Raw genomic sequence first — 23394 nt, 5'->3', positions numbered from 1 at the left:
TTTGTTTTTGTTTTTTCATATCAGTAGACAGACAAATGTAACAGTCTGTAGAGTCAGAGTGTAAAATATTTATATGATTGTGGTCGTGGTCTACTCTAAGTTAACTTAGCGTTTACTAAAGTTTTATTTGTATAAATTATGCTACACAAGCTGTGTGCTCTTCCCTCTAGTTGGTAAAATATTGCACTTACTGAATTAATATTTTTTAATTCATGTGTCTTTTTGCAGAATAGGAATCACATGAACACACAGTTCACAGACTTTATATTTAGATTAGAATTACCACAGTGATAGCTGGTTTGTTCTCATGTTCTGGTGCTTTCTTATGGTTTGCTTTACTTGTTCCTTTTTTTTTTTAAATGGAAGCACTAATGGTGTATGTACATCACTGAAAACAAAAGCACAATCACAAATATTTGTCTTGTTTTTAGAATTTTTGTACTAATTTAATCATTTACAACGATTGAAGCCAAACAGAATCTTATGATAAGATACATATATATGCACTTTGTATTTAGTGCAGTTCTTACCTAAAAGACAAATTGAAACAGCTCACATACATTATGTTGATATGCACAGATTTAAAAACAAACTCAATATTTGCAATACTGGACATTCTGTGCTTGACCTGACAGATTGTGAATTGAGGAAGCTGAAATTAGGGACTGATATACAAACAGACCAAATACAAAAAGGTCTTTCCCTTCCTATATGAGGTTCTGACTCTGGGAAAGCAGGAAAAACATTAAAATTCCCCCAAAACTGCTGGATCTCTAAATTTAAATCAACTCACATGTTACTAACTAAACTTCTTCCCTGGAGTTTCTGTGCTCTCTCATCCGGGAGGTTCTCATGGATCGTGGCTGCTGCTGTGGTCCTGCACGACGCCCCCCCTCTCTGTCTTTAACTTAACTGGTCGTGGTGGATGACTGTCTACCAATAAGCCTTGGTCTGCCCGAGGTTTCTGCCTGTTAAAAGGAAGTTTTTCCTTGCCACTGTCGCTAAGTGTTTGCTCGGCCTCTGTAAATAATATTATAAAGAGTACAGTCTAAACCTGCTTTGGATGAAAAGTGTCATGAGATAACTTTTGTTATGATATGGCACTATGTAAATGAATTGAATTGAATCTCGATGTAATATTTTGTTCATATCCATTCACTGGAACCTGAAACAGTTTGAAGGCCTCCCTGGCGTGGACCACCTCCCACTGTGTTTCAGTGTGTCTGCACGGTGCTGTACACCATGTCCTTCAGGGCAAATCCAGTTGGCTCCTCAGAGATGGTGGAGTACAAATGGTATGTGTCAGACTGGAAAAAGAAAGAAACCAACTGTAGCATCTATTTATTTATATGTATATACTGTATATACTGTATTTAATATTTTACCTCATGTCAGACTTACAGTCTCATTTTCAGGTTCCTGTTTGTCCACTTCCTCAGAACCTGAAACTGAGAAGGATGTAGGATGATTGTTTCTCATGACGTGTTTTATTGTAGGATGAATTCCCTCAGAGGCCTCCCAACATCCCTCACTACCGCAATTCAGAACAAATTATGTCACTTGTTCTCCTGAATTTCAGTAATTGGTTCCTCTACTGTAGTTTTTTATTTCCTTTGTTTCATTTGGGGCAACTTACAACTTATTACTGCACTGTAACTGTCTATTCCATTTGTAGTTTATTTCATTTTATGCGTATAATATTTTTTTTATTTAAGTTTATTCTATCTTAATAAATGTGCCTGTTTTTATTACATATATTCTTTTAAATGTCATTCTATTACGTTTCTTTGCTTATGTAAAGCACTGTGAAATGCTTTTGTATTTAAAACAAAAAGCTGCCTCACCTCAGGTGGAGCTCAGTAAGGAGTAGGGGGAGGTGTTGTCTGTGCAATTATATTATCACCACACGATCACAGCTCATTGTTACAAACACTAATAAAGTGCGGACAGTGTGCTTTCATTAAAGTCCGTGTAAAGGCAATTCTGAGATTGCTTTCAGAATACATTAAATATGTTGGAAAGCAGTTGCTGAAAACACAGACAACAACAAAGAATGATTTATTACTGAAATGTGGAGTTAGAGGTTGAAACTGTGGATTTCCTGGGCGGTCCTAAAGGGTGGCTCAGTGACACACTGAGGCCACCCTGAGCATCCCTGAGTGTTTCAAAGTTAGTTATGACATTTTCTGAACTTATCTCACACGCTGCAGTTGCTTCAAAATCACTGCTCCATGAGTGTGCGTGGCTTCAGCGCATTCAGCAGACACACACCCACAGCCCTGGAGCTGAGAATACTTTAATACTAGAAATTTGTACCTCATTTTTCATAAACTTGTCAATATTTTTAATCATTCAAATTTAGCGGTGTGGTTAATAACATTTTCTGCTTTGGTCTACTCTTCAGAATACATATTATTATTATTATGTTCTTACTTTACACAGACTTTAATATTATTACACACCTTTAAACATACCTTTTTGTTCATTATTCTAACATATTACACATTCTTCATCCATACACAATATAAGCTTGCAGTAGCTGACTGCCATCATCTGTTTCATTCATGCTTTACTATCTGTGGCTCCCCCGCCAGCTGTGTGACAATCAGCCATTATATCCTGACACTCCCCACTGATATTCTGCTGATACACTCACGGCAAGAGAGCACAACCTCTTGCTACATTTAACTGAATAGTCAATGCTACAAAAGGCCAGTTGCTTTATGAGTGCCTCTGACTGAAGCACTATCTCTTTTTGTTGTTTGTTTCTTTCCAGTAGCTGTTTAAACCTCTCAAACTAACTAAATCATAACATGCAATGATTGCAAAAATGTACATTTAATTATGAGACAAACTGCTGAAAGGTTGTTAGATTTTTGGCATGAAATCCTACGATATGTGTGCAACACTCAAATAAAAAAAAAGACTGACTGTATCAGACAAAGTTCTCACCACTTCTTCTTCTGTTACAACCAATTGCAGAAACCATCAAGATGATGCCCAGAGTTACTCCACAACCAGTCGCAAGTGCTGCAAGGGTCCATATCCTCTTTCCTGCTGTAAAACAATAGAGGCCACAAACAAACATCAGTTTTGCTTCTCACGATACATCCTGTGCATAACTATAACAATTTCAACAATTATATACCAGTGCACACTGCAAGCTTAAAAATGTAAAGCAAAGTCTTTAACCAGAAGGAATCAAGCGTACTCTAATCACCTGAAGCTGTATCACGAGAGGTTGCTGTTCCTTTGGTGCCCGGTGTACTAACACTTGAACCTGGGAAATACACGGCCACAAATGTTTTTAAAACATTTACAGCTATGCGTGTGAGCATTTTGATGCAATATTGGATTCTTTAGTCTACATTATCTCTTGTTTCATCATTATCACCAGGATTCATAGAGGTCATATCTGTATCTTAAAAAAGAAAAACATACAGACAATAAAACTATATGTTGTCTTCCTTTGAACTTATTGTAAGCAGCACATTGTTGTCATGTGGATGAACCACCTGATGCTGGTTTCACTGATGTTAGGAAAGCAGTGACACTTGACATAGTAAAGGGTCCACCTCCTGAATGAAGCAAAGTGTTTTTCAAGTCGATTCACAGAGGTCATACTTGTATGTGTTTCTTACAGGCATTAAACATTTTAAAATTTAGGCTATACTTTGTCTTCCTTTGGATTAGGTGTACAGATTATAATATGTGTGCTTAAGAATTTTATTTTATCTGAAACATGTTGGCTAACATCTCCACAATAAGAAATCTAACTTCAATACTCATAAGCAGCTGCATGTCCATCACACACTCTCAGACTAAACTGACTAAAAGACTTTTTATGAACGTATTCATTGTTTTACATGTAAATATGTGTCTGCTGTTAAATATTACATAGTATATTTGTCAACAAAAGTGTGAAAGCTTGAATCTCCTAAAGGCTGTTTCACTAATGTTAGTAAAAAACTATCTGCGACAATAAATGAAGGAAGCATCTATCAAAACAGTCATAATACTCAGGGAACATATGATTTGCCATTAACTTAAGTCACACTCAATATATCTATAATCTGTTACCTGATGTTTGTGTTGCAGGAGTTACAGGAGTGGAAGTATGAGCGGTGCTAACTGTCAATGCTGGTAAAAAAATTTTTTTTAAAAATTCTTTTAAAACTTTCAAAATAACACCTATTAGTTTGTGATAATGATTTGTATCAAATGCATGACATTTTCTACCTGTAGTAACAATAGATGTCGTCATAGTCTGTGTCACATGTGACTCCTTTTCCATGATATCTACAATAAAAGAAGATGGATTTGGACCTGTCAGTTTTATGTGCAAACAACTGAGCAGTTCACAAAACTAGAAATCAGATATTCAATCATTCTTCTTATAATTGTGCTTTTGTTGTGGAAAATGGTGAGCTGATTTCAGTGATGTCATTAAACATAATGTTGACTCAGCACATTACATCAAACGGTCATTCATTTAAATACAAACACAAATATGCAGGACTGTACACAACACAGTTAATGGTCAATTTATTCATAAATCTATTTTAGTGGATGTGTTGACTTCTCTGACTTACCAGTCAAGCTGTATCCATCACTACGAGGAGACAAAGAGTTGGGTTCACTTCTCAAAGTGTAATCACAGCTGGCATCGCTTTGTTGAACTGAACGTAGATGTCCCAACAAATCTTCGATTGTGACAATAAACTGGCAGATCCACTGATTCTTTGAGGATCTTTTCTCCATGATGGTTGCTGTTCGAACTGGACGTCTTGATTCTCCAAAGTACAGGTTACATTTCGTATCATGATTAGCAGATCCAGGCAGAGAGCAAGTAAAGAGAACGTGTTCACCAGGAAAACGTTGAAGACTCATTTTTGGTGTTTGACCTACAAAAACATTAATGATAAGTTATTAGATGCAAAAAAAACTACTCTGTTATCAAGTGCACTTTAAGACAAGTCTGTGATTTCAAGTCCAACTGTGATAAAATGAAAAACAAATCATGTGACTAAAACCAAAATAATAATTCTGTGTGTAATCATTGCTCAGAATAACACACATTCTGACAAGAAAAATTAATTAATTCATTAATTAATTAAGTGTAATGAACTATTACACAAAATATAATGATATTGATAGAAGCAGTTACTCACTGTGTATGGTGATGGAGGATGTGTCACTGTGTGGAGATGGAGAAACTTCCTCTCCAAGCTTTAAAGTGTAATAACAAATTACTTTAACCTCAGCAGGTGAACTCTGATGTGACATCTTCAGCAGCTCAGTTCCTGTCAGAGTCTGCAGACAAGAGGAGCCTCTGATATTTCCTCTACTTAAAGTGTAGAAATAACACTGAGACACAGAAACAGATGATGGAGTCTGACAGTTCAATGTGACTGAGTCTGTCTCTGTGATCACCGGTGGATTCACTGTCAGTTCAGGTGGAGTAGATACTGTAAATTTGAACACATGTTGGATTCAGTAACTTGAATTGGCATTTATTTAAAAAAATAATAATGATGAATAAAGTCCATAGCAGCAGTGTTCACTCACTTCGAATGGTGATGGAGGACACGTCACTGTCAGGAGATTGATGCACTTTAAGGTAAAAACATGTCACTTTAACCTCAGCAGGTGAACTCTGATGTGACATCTTCAGCAGCTCATTTCCTGTCAGTATCTGCAGACAAGGGAAGCTTTTACCAGGTCCTCCTCTAACAAAGCGAAAATAACACTCAGACACAGAAACAGATGATGGAGTCTGACAGTTCAGTGTGACTGAGTCTGTCTCTGTGATCATCGGTGGATTCACTGTCAGTTTAGGTGGAAGAAGAGCTGAAAATGTAGAGGTACACATCAAATAATTAATAGCTGCAAAAATGTATTATTACAAAATTGTATATTAAAATGTCAGATCATTGCAGACTATACTAAACTGTTCATACTGTGATTACAGAATAACCTGTCCATGAAAACTAATATTAAACTCAGGGACTGACCTTGTGCTCTCATCTCAGAAAAGGAACCTGTTAAAGAAAAACGTGTTAACAAGAGAAACCGATGTAATTATAAATAATAAACATTTAATGTTAATGCTGTACTTCTCTCAACCTGATGTAAAAGTGTAATATAACATGCTGATACTGATACGAAATGTGATAATACTACATATTAATCTGGTGCTTACAAATAATAGAAACCTGTACTCGTGTGCCAGTACGAGACACATTTACTATAAAAGAAACAAGAGGTTTAACTTACACAAGAGGACGACTAACAGCAGGTGACCAGCCATGATGAAGCTGAATACTGAATGTCTAAGACTAGACTTGTGGGTCTGACTACGTGGACTTTGACATACAAAAGGGTCTTTTTGCGGAACAGGAAATCCGCAGAAGAGAGTTGCATGAACAGACAGGTCACAGCATATGCAGTATCGTTTAAACAATCAACCACGTGTGGTTATGTTCATCATTTCAGTTCTGTCTTCTTATAGTCCTCTTTGTTGAACTGGTTGCTAATAAAACCAAACCATGAACATTTCTTATTTTCAGTGTTTTTGAACATTGTGATACCTCTGCAGCTTCTGCATTTCACTTCTTATGTCCAGTTATGCTGTAATGAGGCTTATAGGCTTATTTTCAGAGAAGCACTTGACAGAGAAAGATCACCACTGAACCCAAACATGTATGATTTGTGAACAGGCATGTGAGTCTACAAACAGACTTATATGTGGGACACCATCTTGATAACCACTTTTCAGTGTGTGTGCTTCTGTCCATTAAACATGGTAATGTGCACTGACAGTTTGTGACAGCCCGAGGCCTTAACACAGTGTGTTACGCTGACCTGCCTCTGTTGTTTGGGCTTCCTGGTGGTTTGGGCCCTCCCACCTGCTAACTATGTTTTACTAAGACAGCTTTTTCTTGCTCTTCCTCTATTGCTCGCTCTACTTTCAGACACCCACTTTGGTTTTGTTTGGTTTTTGACTGTGTTTCATGTTACAAATACTTTAAATGAACACACAGTACACCCAACACCCACACTCAGTCCTGATTGCTGACATAACGCAGTATAGTTTCCTTACATTGAATTGTATATATGTAATAATAAATAAATATATAAATACATATTTTGGTTCACTTGAATGCTTGCTGTGTGTCCTCAGTGAGACAGGCATAAAACATTGCTGTGAAGCAGACAGTTGCACTTAATCACAGTAATTTCAGCCCCAACAATCACACTTCTGGTAAAATGAGATCAGGTGAAGCGCATCCTGCCAGGTGCAATCTATCAGGGTTTGTAAATTAAAGCGAGCAGGGGCAGTGGCGAAAGACCTCAGTCCTCTACTTTGGGCCTTTTTAATGTGTTGTGTTTGAGTGTGTCCTCTTGTCAAAGTGAGTCTAGAGAAATGCTTCTCATTTGTTCAAATATAAGTCTGAGGGTCGTGAGAGAGTGCAGAATCAAACATTCACAGTTTGGACTGTAGAAAAACACAAAAATAGTTTGTGTAGTTTAAAAATAATCAGGCTCAAGCTGCACAAGCCAAACCCCACATGTCTGCTCTGTGGTTTTCTATTTTCAGTATGAGAGAAGAAGCTGTGTAGATCTGGTCTAGGTATCTAGATGTTTCTGCAGCCTTTAAAGTGGTTTTAATGTTCTTATGTGGGAAGCTTTATAAACTGTTCACATGCTCACATAAAGTCTCACATGCTCACAACTGAAAACAGACTAGAAATGAAGCTGCAGATGAGGACTGACCTTCAACACACAGTTTGCAAATAAGATAAAATAGATAAAAAAATATGATAACCCTTCAAATGATGAGTACACAATAAATATAGAAAGGAATAATACTAAACCTTTCATTCAATGATTTTATGAATGGAAAGTGGCACTACTAACTACAGCATATCTGGGCTGACTTTGAATTCGTATTTTGATAAATAAATATGGACACAAGAGCTACACTGATATGTAATTAATGGGTAACCATGGCAACAAGTTGTATGCGGTTTTCCTATCAATCATAAATTTCAATATAACATTGTTCAGACATCCTACAACCTGTCAAACTTATTGCAGATTTCGCATTATATACAAATATATATGATTTATTAGCTGCCTCTTTTTGCTCTTCACATATCTTTCCTGCTCCCACCACACACTAAGACCCCTTGTAATTCCTCATAATGTTGTATTTGGACTCATATGTCTCATCTTATGGCTTGGTTTCCACATTCTGCAACACTGAGCACCAACCTTTTGTGTTGTGTGCTTGCTGATATCACAGAAACGTCACCAGCTAAGCTCAATGTGAAGGAATTCCCCCTCTTTACATAGGGTTGAAATGATATAGCGCTCCCCATGCTGCTCTGTGGTCATCTGTGAATCTAAACAAGGCTCTCTGTCTCCTGGACTGACTAAACTGACTGACTGGCTCTCTGTTGCTGTGTGTGACCTGAAGTGACATGCAATGTGACAGGTGAACTTAGGTCAGTATAGTGTCTTGTGTTGATCCAACACCCAATAGAGTTATATACATCTATCCTTGAGGCTGTACATCATCAACAACACCACCCTCTGCTGGCAGACTGGTGCCAAGTACTTTTTTATTTAAGTGTGTAGGTTTATTTTAGTGCATAGTTATAGAAGTGTTACAAGAGAAAACAAAGTATATCCAATTTCAAAACTTATGTTAAACATATAATATAAACAGAAAATTATGAAATAGAAAATACGGTTACAAAATGAACACGTGCCTTGCAACTCAACCTGCTGCAGAGTACATTTTCTAGACAAGTTCTGGCTGCTTTACATTCCCTGGAAACATTTCTTCCCATCCAGAAGGTGTACAGAAGTCATAGTATAGGGACTACCCTCCGCCCCCTACACTCTATAGGGGGGAGTGAACAACTCCTCTCACCCCCTGCATGAGACTGTGGGGGCCTTAAACAGCAACAGACTGCTACTCCCACCATGTAAGACGGAGCACAACCACAGGTACTTCATTCCAACAGCTGTCAGACTCACCAGCATGACTGAATGTAGCTGTTATCATTTCATTCTATATGTGCATACACTTATTCACATCAAACATAACTTATTTTACAATTTAATTAAATTAAGCTACACTGTGCAATTATATTTATCTACACTTTAAGATTGCCTCCTGTTGTATTCTGCAATATCTCAATCTATCTATTCAAATTCACATTTATGTTCACACTTTTATATGTATTCACATTCTTTTAGGTAGTTTCAAGCAGCCATTGTTTAAGTTAGGATAGTTTGACTCCTCCTTAACTAAGAAAGGAAGCTCATTCAACAGCATACACTAAGAATCCTTATCCCTCTGAGACTTGGAGTTCAAGTTTGCGATAGTAGCTCTGGTGTTACGACTATAAACTTCCTCCACCTTAATAAACAGCTGACACTTCTATGTAACATCCTACAGTATAAACTGTATCTAAAATAAATGTGACATACTCAGCCATCCATTGGAAACTAGTTAAGCCACCTGCCAACATAGTTTATCAGTTTGTTTTGTGCTTCTCAGCCTAATTGATCCAAACAAAACCTCACCTTAAAGAGTAAAAGCAGCCTGTTGTCTGAAAACCAAATCTATAATGTATAAACTGATCAGTGATCAAATAATGTTTCCTGTTGCTTCTTTAACCCGGCTGTTTTTCATCCTATTAATATAAAGCAACAACAGGAGGGGACAGCCTTGTGGCACTCCACGAGAAATGGACAAAGGCTCAAATTGTGCAGTCGACTGTGTCAAAGGCTTTTTAAAAAGTACATCGTTTGATTTTTCAATCATTATTAGATCTAATAAGATTCATGTAAGATACACTATAAAATGCGTTTCAATGTGCCCGCACTGTGCTGTACACCATGTTCAGGGCTGATGGAGATGGCTCCTCAGGGATGGTGGCGTACACATGGTATATGTCAGACTAGAAAAGGAACAAACAAACTGTAAGAGCTCTTTAAATATATGGCATCTATAAACCACAATAACAAACAGATTATATACTGCATCTCACTTACGTCTTCATTTTGAGGCCTTTGTCTGTCCAGTTTCTTAGAACCTGTGAGTAAGACAGAACCATACCCTAAGATTAGCATTTATTGCACCGTCTGTATGAAATGCCAAGAATTTGACAGTGATTGTGCTCCCCTAAAAGTATACGTCTGTAATAAGTGATTTAATATCTGCTTGTATCAAAAGACAGTACATATATTATAGGAACAAAAATCTCCTTTTAACAACAAGTGCTAACACACAAACACACTATCTGTGTTGCTGTGGTGCTAATTCATACTATATTCATTATATATTATATAGTTATGAGAGTATATTAAATTACATATATTAATTATAGTTATAATATGAAATACAGATTCTGGTATATCTTTAAAATAACACCCAATAAACAACTAAAAATAAATTAAGAAAATATTTTATTAGAGATTACAGTATGTATAACCTGGAGCCTGTTCTCCATCCTGTACAGGAGCCTCACTCTAAAATCATGTAGGAGTAAAGTGAAAGGCAGCTCACCAGCAGGACAGTCTGCTCCAGGTACTGAGGTGATCACACTGTATGCTTCATCATCACCTGCAGGTAACTTAAGATAACAGTAAAGATGAATAACATTTCATATTAAATCACATTTATCAGCTTTGTCATTCAAATGTTTGATTATTTTTCAGTGATGTGAATGTTACATCTGACAGAAAAAGAAATTAATTACCAATCCTCCATGGTCGAGACTTTGCATGCACATAACGTCATCTGCAACAGAAGGTAAAACATCTCAACACAAGAAAAATATAAATGCTGCGTGTACTGTGTACTGTATGTATAAGTAATACAGTAAGATTCACTAATTATTAATTAAATGTCTACATTACCAGTGACATTGGCTTGTGTCCTAAACAAAAATTAAGTAAAGAAAGTTTTAATAAAGAGTGTGTTGTCATTACACAATGAAGGGATAATATACATAGTATACAGATGAATATATTTCTTTCCCCAAACATCTCTGTGAGTTATGTGGCCACGACCTTTAAGATGAAGGTTTCTCACCTCTGGTCAGAATATCTTTCTGAAAGGAAAAATATAAAAAAAGAGAGAATTGTGTTGAAATTGTGCTTTTATAACAGCAGAAAGGAAGAAAACATTCAAGCTTAAATCATGTTCTCACCAGTTCTTTTGGTACAGAGAAGTGTCACTCCCACAAAGGTAACACCCACAATTACTCCAAAACTAGTCACAACTATGACCAACATCCATATCTTCCACTTCCACTTCTTTGTTTCTGTTTTGAAGTCACAAACAAGGGTGTATTTCACTTCTCACACAAAACCAGGAAGACTGTGTTATGTTTTACAAAAAGGATATAAAGCAAACTAACATCCTGCCAGATACTTTTTTTTTAAATTAAATACATATTATTTTTAGGACAGATAAAGCTGTATATGTTTTTTGCTCACCTGGTGCTGGCTTTGGTGGAGTTACAGGAGACAAGTTAGCTTTATTGTTGGACTCATGAAGTGTCTGATCTACTGGAATATATAAAAAGTCAGAAGTGATTTAAAAAAAACTGTATTTTATTTGTTTTTATATTATTTTATATGAATCCTGCCTGTAATATTGTCACCTGATGCTGAGATCTGTCTGTGATTATGAATATTAAAATTTAAATGCATATCTCAATTACCCATTTCCTGTCATTTTATCTCATTGTATCTTAAATAAAGTGTGAAAAAATGTTTTAAGGTCAGCACCAATCATTTAGAAACTGAGTAGTTGTGTCACCTGATGCTGGTTTCAGTGGTGTTAGGGAAGTATAAATAAAACTAACTACTAAAGTGTTTCTTGTTCTACCAACAATCAGACTCAGTGAATGTAGAAATATACATTTCAAAATGGTCAAAACAGGAAAAAACACATTTGTAATTTGTGATAAATTAAAGTTATACTATATTTGTAATCACATTACCTGATGTTTGTTTTGCAGGAGTTTCAGGAGTTGTAACATGAGGCGTGCTCACTGTCAGACCTGGTAAATGAAATAAAATTGTTAGAAACATTGAAAACATACACAGCAAAGCATTTAAAATGCATCTCATAAAAAAATTAAGCTCTCACTTCCTCATTTCCTGACATTTTATCTCTTTCAGTATCTGATTAAAAAAATCAGCATGACTCATTGTTAAACCGAGGAAATGTGTCACCTGATGCTACTTGATCTAGCAACACTCAGACCCAGTGAATGTAAATATATACATTTCAATTTACTCAGAAACACATTTGTGATTCGTGAAGTCATACTTCATATATCTGTAGTTACCTGAAGTTTGTTCTGCAGGAGTTTCAGGAGTTGTAGCATCAGCGTCTAGACCTGGTAAATGAAAAAGTATTTTAGAACTTTCAAAACAACAAATATAGATAGTACTCTATTAAATATCTAATAAACTGGGTAATATGTCCCACCTGTGGTCATAGTAAACGTCATCACAGTCTGCGTCATCCATGACTCTTCTTCCACAGTACCTACAATAAAAGAAGGTATTTGGAGTCAGTCAGTTTCATGAGTAGACATCTGTGTGCAATCACTTGAGAATATGATCCTATCTAACAGCACTGCTAAAAACATAATTTGTGATTGGCTATGTCACACTTAAATCATCTATTATCTATGATACAGTTACCTGATGATGGAGTGACAGGACTTGACAGGACAAACGTGGAATCACCAGGGCTGCTAACAGTCACATCTGGTGAGTAAATGCACAAAAACAAAAATTTGAATGTTTTATATACATATATACGTATACATATATGTGATTACATTCTGGGTTGCTTTTTAGATTTAGAGCATGTCTTACCTGAGCTCATAGTAAATGCAAATAAAGCTGTGAACATGTTGATAAATTATTGAATTCAGGTTAAGGACATGTTAAGCATTGTGATTATGCAAAACAGGTTACTTCACTGCAGAGCGATACATACTGCTCATAGCCAGCAGAAATAAAATGTGTCCATATATCTTGCTGACAAATACTAAAATGAAATACATATTATTTTGAATATCAATAACAATATGTGTTTTTGTTCACCTGGTGCTGGGTCTGGTGGGGTTACAGGGGACTCAGTGCTAGACTCATGAAGTGTCGGATCTACTGTCATATATAAAGTGTCAGAAACATTAAAAACACTGTAGATTTTGATTTTGTTATGCACTCCTGTGAATTTCATCTGTAATATTGTCATTAAATACATAAGAATAAATATTACATTTAAAAAGAAGTACTTTTCTAAAAGGTATCTTCTTCCTGCCTCATTTCCTGTCATTTTATCTCTATCTCATTAAAGCACAAAGGGCTGGTGAGTAAACAAACAAAACACTTTTCTGCATTCCTGTTGAGGTGTAGAGCATGTCCTACCTGTGGTCACAGCAAATGTTGATTCTGTGGTGGTCGTGCTTGATTCTTTTTCCATGATACCTACAAGAAAAGAAATATTTTTTTTTACAAATTAATCAACATTTTTAATATTTTCTGATTAACATACAGTAATACACAGTGCTTCATAAGCCTTCATAACATAATATTCAAAGTACTAACAGCTCAACAGAGTAAATGTTGGACGGCTCCCTTAATCAGCCACAGGAGTATCCTTATGTGCTTGTCACACAATGACAGGGATAAACCTACTGTAACCACAACATGAACACTTTTTATGTGACTAGCGTGTAAGACTTTTTGTAGTAGTTAGTTTGTTACTTGAATACACTCATTCATTTAAAAGGAAATGTTGTGTTGTGTGACATACAGTAAAGTCAGTGTAGCATGTGTAATTATGTCTTCTCTGACTCACCAGTCAAGCTGTATCCATCACTACGAGGAAACAGAGGGTTGGGTTTACTCCTTGAACTGTAATCACAGCTGGCATCACTTTGTTGAACTGAACGTAGACGTCTCATCAAATCTTCAATTGTAACAGTAAACTGGCAGAACCACTGATTGTTTGAGTTTCTTTTCGTCCCGATGGTTGTTGTATTAACTGGACGACTTGATTCTCCAAAGTACAGGTTACATGTCGTATCATGATCAGCAGATCCAGGCAGAGAGCAAGTAAAGAGAACGTATTCACCAGGAAAATGTTGAAGACTCATGATTGGTGTTTGACCTACAAAAAGATTAATGAAAAGTTATTAAATACAAAGAACTATTCTGTGATCAGGTACACTGGATGTTGTCGCAACAATTTCAAACAATGACGGAAGTCCTACTGTCACATCTCATTCAACACATGATGATGAATGAGAATGAACATTGTTGAATCATCCTTCTAAAATGTGACACGAAGAGTTATCTTGCACTGACATTATATGATGACATATGATATGAAAGAATGAGAGAAACAGTTACTCACTGTGTATGAAGATGGAGGACGTGTCACTGTGTAGAGATGGAGATTTTATATCTCCAACCTTTACAGCGTAAAAACAATCTATTTTTACTTCAGCTGGTAAACTTTGACGTGACATGTACAGCAGCTCCTCTCCTGTCAGTGTCTTCATACAAGAGAAGACTTGCGTATTTCCCCGCCCCAGATTGAAAGAACACTGAGACACAGAAACAGATGATGGAGTCTGACAGTTCAGTGTGACTGAGTCTGTCTCTGTGATCTCCGGTGGATTCACTGTCAGTTTAGGTGGAAGAAGAGCTGAAAATGTAGTGAAACACATCATATAATTAATAGCTGCAATATTTGTTACTATAAAATTATTTATTAAATTGTTAGATTCATTTGTGACTATACTGAACTATACAGAATAACCTGTCCATGAAGTCCATAGCAGCAGTGTTCACTCACTTTGAATGATGATGGAGGACACGTCACTCTCAGGAGATAGATGCACATAAAAGTAACAACATGTCACTTTAACCTCAGCAGGTGAACTCTGATGTGACAACTTCAGCAGCTCAGTTCCTGTCAGTGTCTGCAGACAAGGGAAGCTTTTACCACGTCCTCCTCTAACAAAGCGAAAATAACACTGAGACACAGAAACAGATGATGGAGTCTGACAGTCCAGTGTGACTGAGTCTGTCTCTGTGATCACCGGTGGATTCACTGTCAGTTTAGGTGGAAGAAGATCTGAAAATGTAGAGGTACACATCAAATAATCAATAGCTACAAAAATGTATTATTACAAAATTGTATATTAAATTGTATATTGAAGTGTATATTGAAGACTATACTAAACTGTTCATACTGTGATTACAGAATAACCTGTCCATGAAAACTAATATTAAACTCAGGGACTGACCTTGTGTTCTCATCTCAGAAAAGAAACCTGTTCAAGAAAAACGTGTTAACAAGAGAAACAGATGTAATTATAAATAATAAACATTTAATGTTAATGCTGTACTTCTTTCAATGTAATGTAAAAGTATAATATAACATGCTGATACCAATACTGGTACTGGTATGTAACTGCCTAAATTTACAATGAAAGAAACAAGAGGTTTAACTTACACAAGAGGACGACTAACAGCAGGTGACCAGCCATGATGAAGCTGAATACTGAATGTCTAAGACTAGACTTGTGTGTCTGACTACGTGGACTTTGACATACAAAAGGGTCTTTTTACAGAACAGGAAATCCGCAAAAGACAGTCGCATGAACAGACAGGTCACAGTATTTGTGGATGGTATATTTAGATCAAACCTACCTCCGATGGCAGAGCAAAGGTACATTTCATTTCTGCTTTCTTATTGTCTTGTTTGTTGAACTGGTTGCTTTTCCTTAAAAGGCAAGACTAGTGTTACATGTACATCACAGAAAGCAAAACCAAACCATGACCATTTCTTATTTTTTGTGTTTGTGAACATTGTGATACCACTGAAGCCTCTGCATTTCACTTTCTGTCAATTAAACATGTCATGTGCACTGGCCCTGTATGCAACAATGTCAGGCCAACCAACAGAGCTGTAATTGTTTATTTGCCAACTCCTACCATAACTGTACTACTACTGACTGAAAAAAGCAGCAAGTCCTGAATCATTCCCAGCAGTGTGCTCTTGGCCTATAGGGTTAAATCTAATCTAACATATACTAAACTGACCTCTGACAGTGTGTGACAGCCCTAGGCCTTAACACAGTGTGTTATGCTGGCCTGCTTTTGTTTCTTCTTTGTGGTCTCCCTCGTGGTTTGGGCCCTCCCACATGATTGAGGGATTGTTGTCAGGTTTTACAAGCTGGGTGAGATCAAGGCGGCTTCCCTCTTGCTCTTTCTCTCTCTTGGTCACTTCCTGGAAGGCTTGTGCTTTTCAGGTACCCACTTTAGTTCTTGATTGTGTTTCGTGTTGCCTTGTTTCATGCTACACAGTTTCAGAGCACCCAACACCCACACTCACTGCTAATTACTGTCATAACTCAGTATAGTTTGCTCACATTGTATTTATTTTTTTATATTTCGGTTCACTTAAACAGTTCCCGTGTGCTCCTCCCTCATTGTGTTATTGTTCAACGAGCCAGGCATAACAAGTTGCTGCCAAGCAGACAGTTGCGCTTGCATTCAAGCCCTAACACTCATACTCCCCTCAGCAGGTAAACAGGGCTCTGTTTTTGTGTTCAGAGAAAGCTATGTGGCAACAAAATGACATTTTTGCCCCATTTTAAAGCTTTAAGTTGCAGAAATAACCCTCTGCCAGCAGAGGGTGTAGCTGTAACACAAATGAGGACATACAGCAGACTTAACACAAGAAAAAACCTTTTGGCAGGGACGCACAACAAGAGGATGAGAAAGTTTGAGATACCGACTTTACAAGCAGTACATTGACTACAGGACAGCTGTTGTTGTTGTTTTCATTACTGCCAAAAACACCTTTGACTTTTAGTTTATCATTTGCTTTTTATGTTTTCACCAAATACTTGAAAGCAACATTGGCACTGATCAGCAATAAGCATTCGATAAATTCAACAAGCATCCAGGTCCGGTTACTGTCCTGAGATATGATACTATGGCCCCATACTAATGTGTTATAGTGGAACAGTCTCAATGGCCTTGACAGACGTTTTGAGAGAGATTCTTCAGGTCGGACAGTCCACATACTGATGTGTTTTACATCTTTCTCCTTCCTCAAGCAGCATTAGTTATTTGTATAACCTCTAAGAAATGCAGATAAATTGGTGACGCTGAATTGCTCATAGTTGTTACTTTTAATAACTTTGATAAAAACATTTAGCATGAACATTTGCAATGCATAACATATAAAACAGCTCTTCTTTTATTTTCTTTCAGTGTGCCTGCACTGTGCTGTACACCATGTTCAAGGCTGATGGAGATGGCTCCTCAGGGATGGTGGCGTACACATGGTATACGTCAGACTAGAAAAGGAACAAACAAACTGTAAGAGCTCTTTAAATATATGGCATCTATATACCACATAACAAACACATACTGTGTCTCATGTTGCACTTACGTCATCGTTATGAGGCCTTTGTCTGTTCAGTTTCCCAGCACCTGAGAGTAAAACAGAACCATACTCTAAGATTAGCATTTTATTGTACCGTCAGTATAAAATAATGTTTATCTTAGAATTCAGATGTGTGGCTTTTCAGTAAATAAAGAAAATCCTACATAGTCCATCTGATCTGAAGTGCTAATGGGCTAAGATGATGTTTGCTTCTGTGGTGCTTATTCATATAATGTTAACTATATATTGTATAACTTTGCAAATATATGAAAATTACCATATTAGTCACAATATAAAATACAGTTTCTGGTATATTTTTAAGAAAACACATAATCACACCTAATAAACAGCTAACACGACTAAAAAAATGAAAAAAAAAATAATCTATTGTAGATTACAGTATGTATAACCTGGAGCCTGTTCTCCATCCTGTACAGGAGCCTCACTCTACATTCATGTAGGAGTAAAGTGAAAGGCAGCTCACCAGCAGGACAGTCTGCTCCAGGTACTGAGGGGATCACACTGTATGCTTCATCATTACCTGCAGGTAACTTAAGATAACAGTAAAGATAAATAACATTTCATATTAAATCACATTTATCAGCCTTGTGAATGTTACATCTGACAGAAAAAGAAATGAATTACCAATCCTCCATGGTCGAGACTTTGCATGCACATAACGTCATCTGCAACAGAAGATAAAACACCTCAACACAAGAAAAATATAAATGCTGCGTGTACTGTATGTATAAGTAATAAAGTGAGATTCACTGATTGACAATTAAATGTCTACATTACCAGTGACATTGGCTTGTGTCCTAAACAAAAATTAAGGTAAAGAAAGTTTTAATAAAGAGTGTGTTGTCATTACACAATGAAGCAGAACACACTGATGGATAATATACATAGTATACAGATATACTTTTTTCCCCAAACATCTCTGAGTTATGTTAAGATGAAGGTTTCTTACCTCTTGTCAGAATATCTTTCTGAAAGGAAAACATATTTTTTTAAAGAGATAAGTAGAGTCTTGAAGTTGTGCTTGTATTGGCTGATTGAGATCAAATGTTTCTGATAAACTTCACAGCTCATTCACAGCTCTGTGTCTGTGTTTAAAGGCCAATAGCTCTGCCAGCCTAATGCTCAGGTTCTTTGAGAACTCCCTCAAACAGCAGAAAGGAAGAAAACATTCAAGCTTAAATCATGTTCTCACCAGTTCTTATTTTGGTACAGAGACGTGTCACTCCCACATAGGTAACACCCACAATTACTACAAAACTAGTCACAACTATGACCGACGTCCATATCTTCCATGTCGACCACTTCTTCGTTTCTGTTTTGAAGTCACAAACAAATGTCACAAACAAATGTGTTTCACTTGTTTGGCTCAACAAACATGAATGTTACTAATTTTGCATTTAACAAGAGTTGTGAACATAATAATAAATCATTGAATTCAGGTTAAGGACATGCAAAACAAGTTGCTTCACTGTCACACTGCAGAGTGATACATACTGCTCATACCCAGCAGAAAAAAATACTGTGTCCAAATTTTGAATCTTGTATTTGTTTACATTTTACAAAAATGGTATGTTTGCATAGAGCAAACCAACATTCTGACAAATGCTACTTGATCTACCAACACTCAGACCCAGTGAATGTAAAAATATACATTTCAATTTACTCTGAAACTCATTTGTGATATGTGAAGTCACACTTCATATATCTGTAGTTACCTGAAGTTTGTTTTGCAGGAGTTTCAGTCGTTGTACTCACAGTAGATGTCGTCATACTCTGTGTCACATGTGACTCTTTTTCCACAATATCTACAATAAAAGAAGATGGATTTGGACCTGTCAGTTTCAAGTGCAAACAACTGAGTGGGACAGCATACTTGTGCAGTTCACAAAACTAAAATCAGATATTCAATCATTCTTCTTACACTCGTGCTTTTCTTGTGGTAAATGGTGAGCTGATTTCAGTGATGTCATTAAACATAATGTTGACTCAGCACATTACATCAAACAGTCACAAAACGTTTCAAAATACATTAATTTAAATACAAACACAAATATGCAGTACCAGCACAGTTAATGGTCAATTTATTCATAAATATATTTTAGTGGATGTGTTGTCTTCTCTGACTCACCAGTCAAGCTGCATCCATTACTACGAGGAGACAAAGAGCTGGGTTCACTTCTCAAAGTGTAATCACAGCTGGCATCACTTTGTTGAACTGAACTTAGATGTCCCAACAAATCTTCGATTGTGACAGTAAACTGGCAGATCCACTGATTGGTTGGGGTTGTTTTCCCCCTGATGGTTGCTATTTGAGCTGGATGACTTGATTCTCCAAAGTACAGGTTGCATTTCGTATCACGATCAGCAGATCCAGGCAGAGAGCAAGTAAAGAGAACGTATTCAGCAGGAAAATGTTGAAGACTCATTTTTGGTGTTTGACCTACAAAAACATTAATGATAAGTTATTAGATGCAAAAAAAACCTACTCTGTTATCAAGTGCACTTTAAGACAAGTCTGTGATTTCAAGTCCAACTGTGATAAAATGAAAACAAATCATGTGACTAAAACCAAAATAATAATTCTGTGTGTAATCATTGCTCAGAATAACAAACATTCTGACAAGAAAAAGTAATTAATTAATTAATTAATTAACTATTACACAAAATATAATGGTCTGCAGACAAGAGGAGCCTCTGATATTTCCTCCACTTAAAGTGTAGAAATAACACTGAGACACAGAAACAGATGATGGAGTCTGACAGTTCAGTGTGACTGAGTCTGTCTCTGTGATCACCGGTGGATTCACTGTCAGTTTAGGTGGAGTAGGTACTGTAAATTTGAACACATGTTGGATTCAGTAACTTGAATTGGCATTTATTTAAAATAATAATAATGATGAATAAAGTCCATAGAAGCAGTGTTCACTCACTTCGAATGGTGATGGAGGACACGTCACTCTCAGGAGATTGATACACTTTAAGGTAAAAACATGTCACGTTAACCACAGCAGGTGAACTCTGATGTGACATCTTCAGCAGCTCATTTCCTGTCAGTGTCTGCAGACAAGGGAAGCTTTGACCACGTCCTCCTCTAACAAAGCGAAAATAACACTGAGACACAGAAACAGATGATGGAGTCTGACAGTTCAGTGCGACTGAGTCTGTCTCTGTGATCATCGGTGGATTCACTGTCAGTTTAGGAGGAAGAAGATCTGAAAATGTAGAGGTACACATCAAATAATTAATAGCTGCAAAAATGTATTATTACAAAATTGTATATTAAAATGTCAGATCATTGCAGACCATACTAAACTGTTCATACTGATTACAGAATAACCTGTCCATGAAAACTAATATTAAACTCAGGGACTGACCTTGTGTTCTCATCTCAGAAAAGGAACCTGTTAAAGAAAAACGTGTTAACAAGAGAAACAGATGTAATTATAAATAATAAACATTTAATGTTAATGCTGTTCTTGTCTCAACCTGATGTAAAAGTGTAATATAACATGCTGATACTGATACGAAATGTGATAATACTACATATTAATCTGGTGCTTACAAATAATAGAAACCTGTACTCATGTGCCAGTACTAGACACATTTACTATGAAAGAATCAAGAGGTTTAACTTACACAAGAGGACGACTAACAGCAGGTGACCAGCCATGATGAAGCTGAATACTGAATGCCCAAGACTAGACTTGTGGGTCTGACTACGTGGACTTTGACATACAGAAGGGTCTTTTTGCAGAACAGGAAATCCGCAGAAGAGAATCACATGAACAGACAGGCCACAGCATATGCAGTATCGTTTAAATATAACAAATCAACCACGTGTGGCTATCATTTCTGTTATCTTATTGTCCTCTTTGTTTAACTGGTTGCTTTTTCTTAAAAGACAGGACTAGTGTTACATGTGTTTTTACATGTACATTTTCTAGCCTTAGGTTACACAAGGTTACGTGGGGGCCTTGAGGTCCTCAGCAGTATTAATTGTTTGGCTTTGACTGGGTGCCAGTCTATCTCAACACTGTGGTGGCCATCTGTGTCTCCAGACTAGAATATGCTGACAATAACACCTCCATGAGTAAAAACATTCTCTTTGACTAATTCTAGTTTTGTTTGGTTTTTGATTGTGTTTCATGTTACAAATACTTTAAATGAACACACAGTGCACCCAACACTCACACTCAGTCCTGATTGCTGACATAACGCAGTATAGTTTGCTTACATTGAGTCTAGAGAAATGCTTCTCATTTGTTAAAGTATAAGTCTGAGGGCCGTGAGAGAGTGCAAAATCAAACATTCACAGTTTGGACTGTAGAAAAACACAAAAATAGTAGTTTAAAAATAATCAGCCGCAAGCTGCACAAGCCAAACCTCCTGTGTCTGCTCTGTGGTTTTCTATTATCAGTATGAGAGAAGCAGCTGTGTAGATCTGGTCTAGGTATCTAGATGTTTCTGCAGCCTTTAAAGTGGTTTTAATGTTCTTATGTGGGAAGCCTTGTAAACCGTTGAACTGAATGTAGGTAAAATTGTTCACACCCACGTGAAGTCTCACATGCTCACAACTCGAAATGAAGCTGCAGATGAGGACTGACCTTCAACACACAGTTTGCAGATAAAATAAAAATAAGATAACCCTTCAAATTATAAATACACAATAAATATAGAAAGGAATAATACTAAACCTTTCATTCAATGATTTTATGAATGGAAAGTGACACTACTAACTACAGCACATTTGGGCTGACTTTGAATTGAATGGGTCACCATGGCAACAAGTTGTATGGAGTTTTTCCATCAACCATAAATTTGAATATAACATTGTTCAGACATCCTACAACCTGTCAAACTTATTGCTCTCTCGTACTGGCTCTCTGTTGCTGTGTGTGACCTGAAGTGACACACGATGTGACAGGTGAACTTAGGTCAGTATAGTGTCTTGTGTTGATTCAACACCCAATAGAGTTATATACATCTATCCCTAAGGCTGTACATCATCATCAACAACACCCTCTGCTGGCAGACTGGTGCCAAGTACTTTTTTATTTAAATGTGTAGGTTTATTTTAGTGCATAGTTATAGAAGTGTTACAAGAGAAAACAAAGTATATCCAATTATAAAACTTATGTACATTTTCTAGACAAGGTCTGGCTGCTTTACATTCCCTGGAAACATTTCTTCCCATCCAGAAGGTGTACAGTCATAGTATAGGGAGGAAGCCCAATACTTATGGCTGGAGACAGATGAAAATACATTTCTCATAAAATCTAACATCACCTTTAAAAAATAAATAAATCAGGATTTGGCTGCCAGGAACAAATATTTAAGTACATTTAAAATACTTTGACAAAGAACATTTTACAGATACATTTAAGAATATTTGCATTGCTAATAGACAGCTTGTACAAATGTCCAATTACATTTTTTCTAATTTCAAAAAGTACTGTTACTGTTGAACCACATAGCTCAACAATATGATTGAGAAATTATATGTGCAATACGCAACAATACAAATTCAACACTGACAACGATGTTGTGTCTCTTTTATCTAATATGCTGACTATCAGTTAAATAAAGAAAACAAAGAAAATTGTAAGACACTGGTCATCTTTCGTGGCAAAGATGGTCCAGCAAACAGTGAGGGCGTTGGCACTTCCTCATAAAAGCATTACAACATATTGTATCATCCCTTTATTAATTCAAAACTGAAAAAAATAACTCCAATAAAGCCATTACAGCATTTTTTTTGGTACAATCAATCAACTAAAGCAAGAAAAAACAAGAAACGCAATTTTCTAACTTCAAGTGCTGCACATGTATCTCTGTGTCTGTGATGCAGCTGTTTC

The 23394-nt window shown here is 36.6% G+C and overlaps 2 protein-coding genes across 2 annotated transcripts; both read right to left on the bottom strand.

Moving 5' to 3' along the window:
* Positions 1 to 426: 426 nt before the first annotated feature.
* Positions 427 to 6411, bottom strand: LOC109140663 (uncharacterized). Its single transcript, XM_027279828.1, has 12 exons — positions 6277 to 6411; positions 6015 to 6041; positions 5569 to 5850; positions 5172 to 5468; positions 4593 to 4904; positions 4240 to 4299; positions 4081 to 4140; positions 3374 to 3421; positions 3221 to 3280; positions 2953 to 3057; positions 1402 to 1448; positions 427 to 1307 (listed from the first exon to the last, which is right to left on the bottom strand). The coding sequence occupies exons 1-12, from the start codon at positions 6308 to 6310 to the stop codon at positions 1215 to 1217; spliced, it is 1425 nt and encodes a 474-aa protein (XP_027135629.1). The 5' UTR covers positions 6311 to 6411; the 3' UTR covers positions 427 to 1214.
* Positions 6412 to 8082: 1671 nt separating this feature from the next.
* LOC109140653 (uncharacterized) lies at positions 8083 to 15681 on the bottom strand. The gene is made up of 20 exons (XM_027279827.1): positions 15575 to 15681; positions 15366 to 15392; positions 14912 to 15193; positions 14468 to 14761; positions 13910 to 14221; positions 13477 to 13536; positions 13150 to 13212; positions 12742 to 12807; positions 12524 to 12583; positions 12381 to 12431; positions 12030 to 12089; positions 11521 to 11592; positions 11232 to 11345; positions 11114 to 11132; positions 10939 to 10958; positions 10779 to 10819; positions 10586 to 10652; positions 10072 to 10112; positions 8593 to 9977; positions 8083 to 8505 (listed from the first exon to the last, which is right to left on the bottom strand). Exons 1-19 carry the CDS (start codon positions 15606 to 15608, stop codon positions 9888 to 9890), a joined length of 1773 nt encoding a protein of 590 aa, XP_027135628.1. The 5' UTR covers positions 15609 to 15681; the 3' UTR covers positions 8083 to 8505; positions 8593 to 9887.
* Positions 15682 to 23394: the final 7713 nt, after the last annotated feature.

This window comes from Larimichthys crocea, chromosome VI (assembly GCF_000972845.2).
Source record: "Larimichthys crocea isolate SSNF chromosome VI, L_crocea_2.0, whole genome shotgun sequence".
Lineage (NCBI taxonomy): Eukaryota > Metazoa > Chordata > Actinopteri > Sciaenidae > Larimichthys > Larimichthys crocea.
The sequence above is the reverse complement of the archived record's forward strand: the minus strand, read 5'-3'. Positions and strand labels throughout refer to the sequence as shown.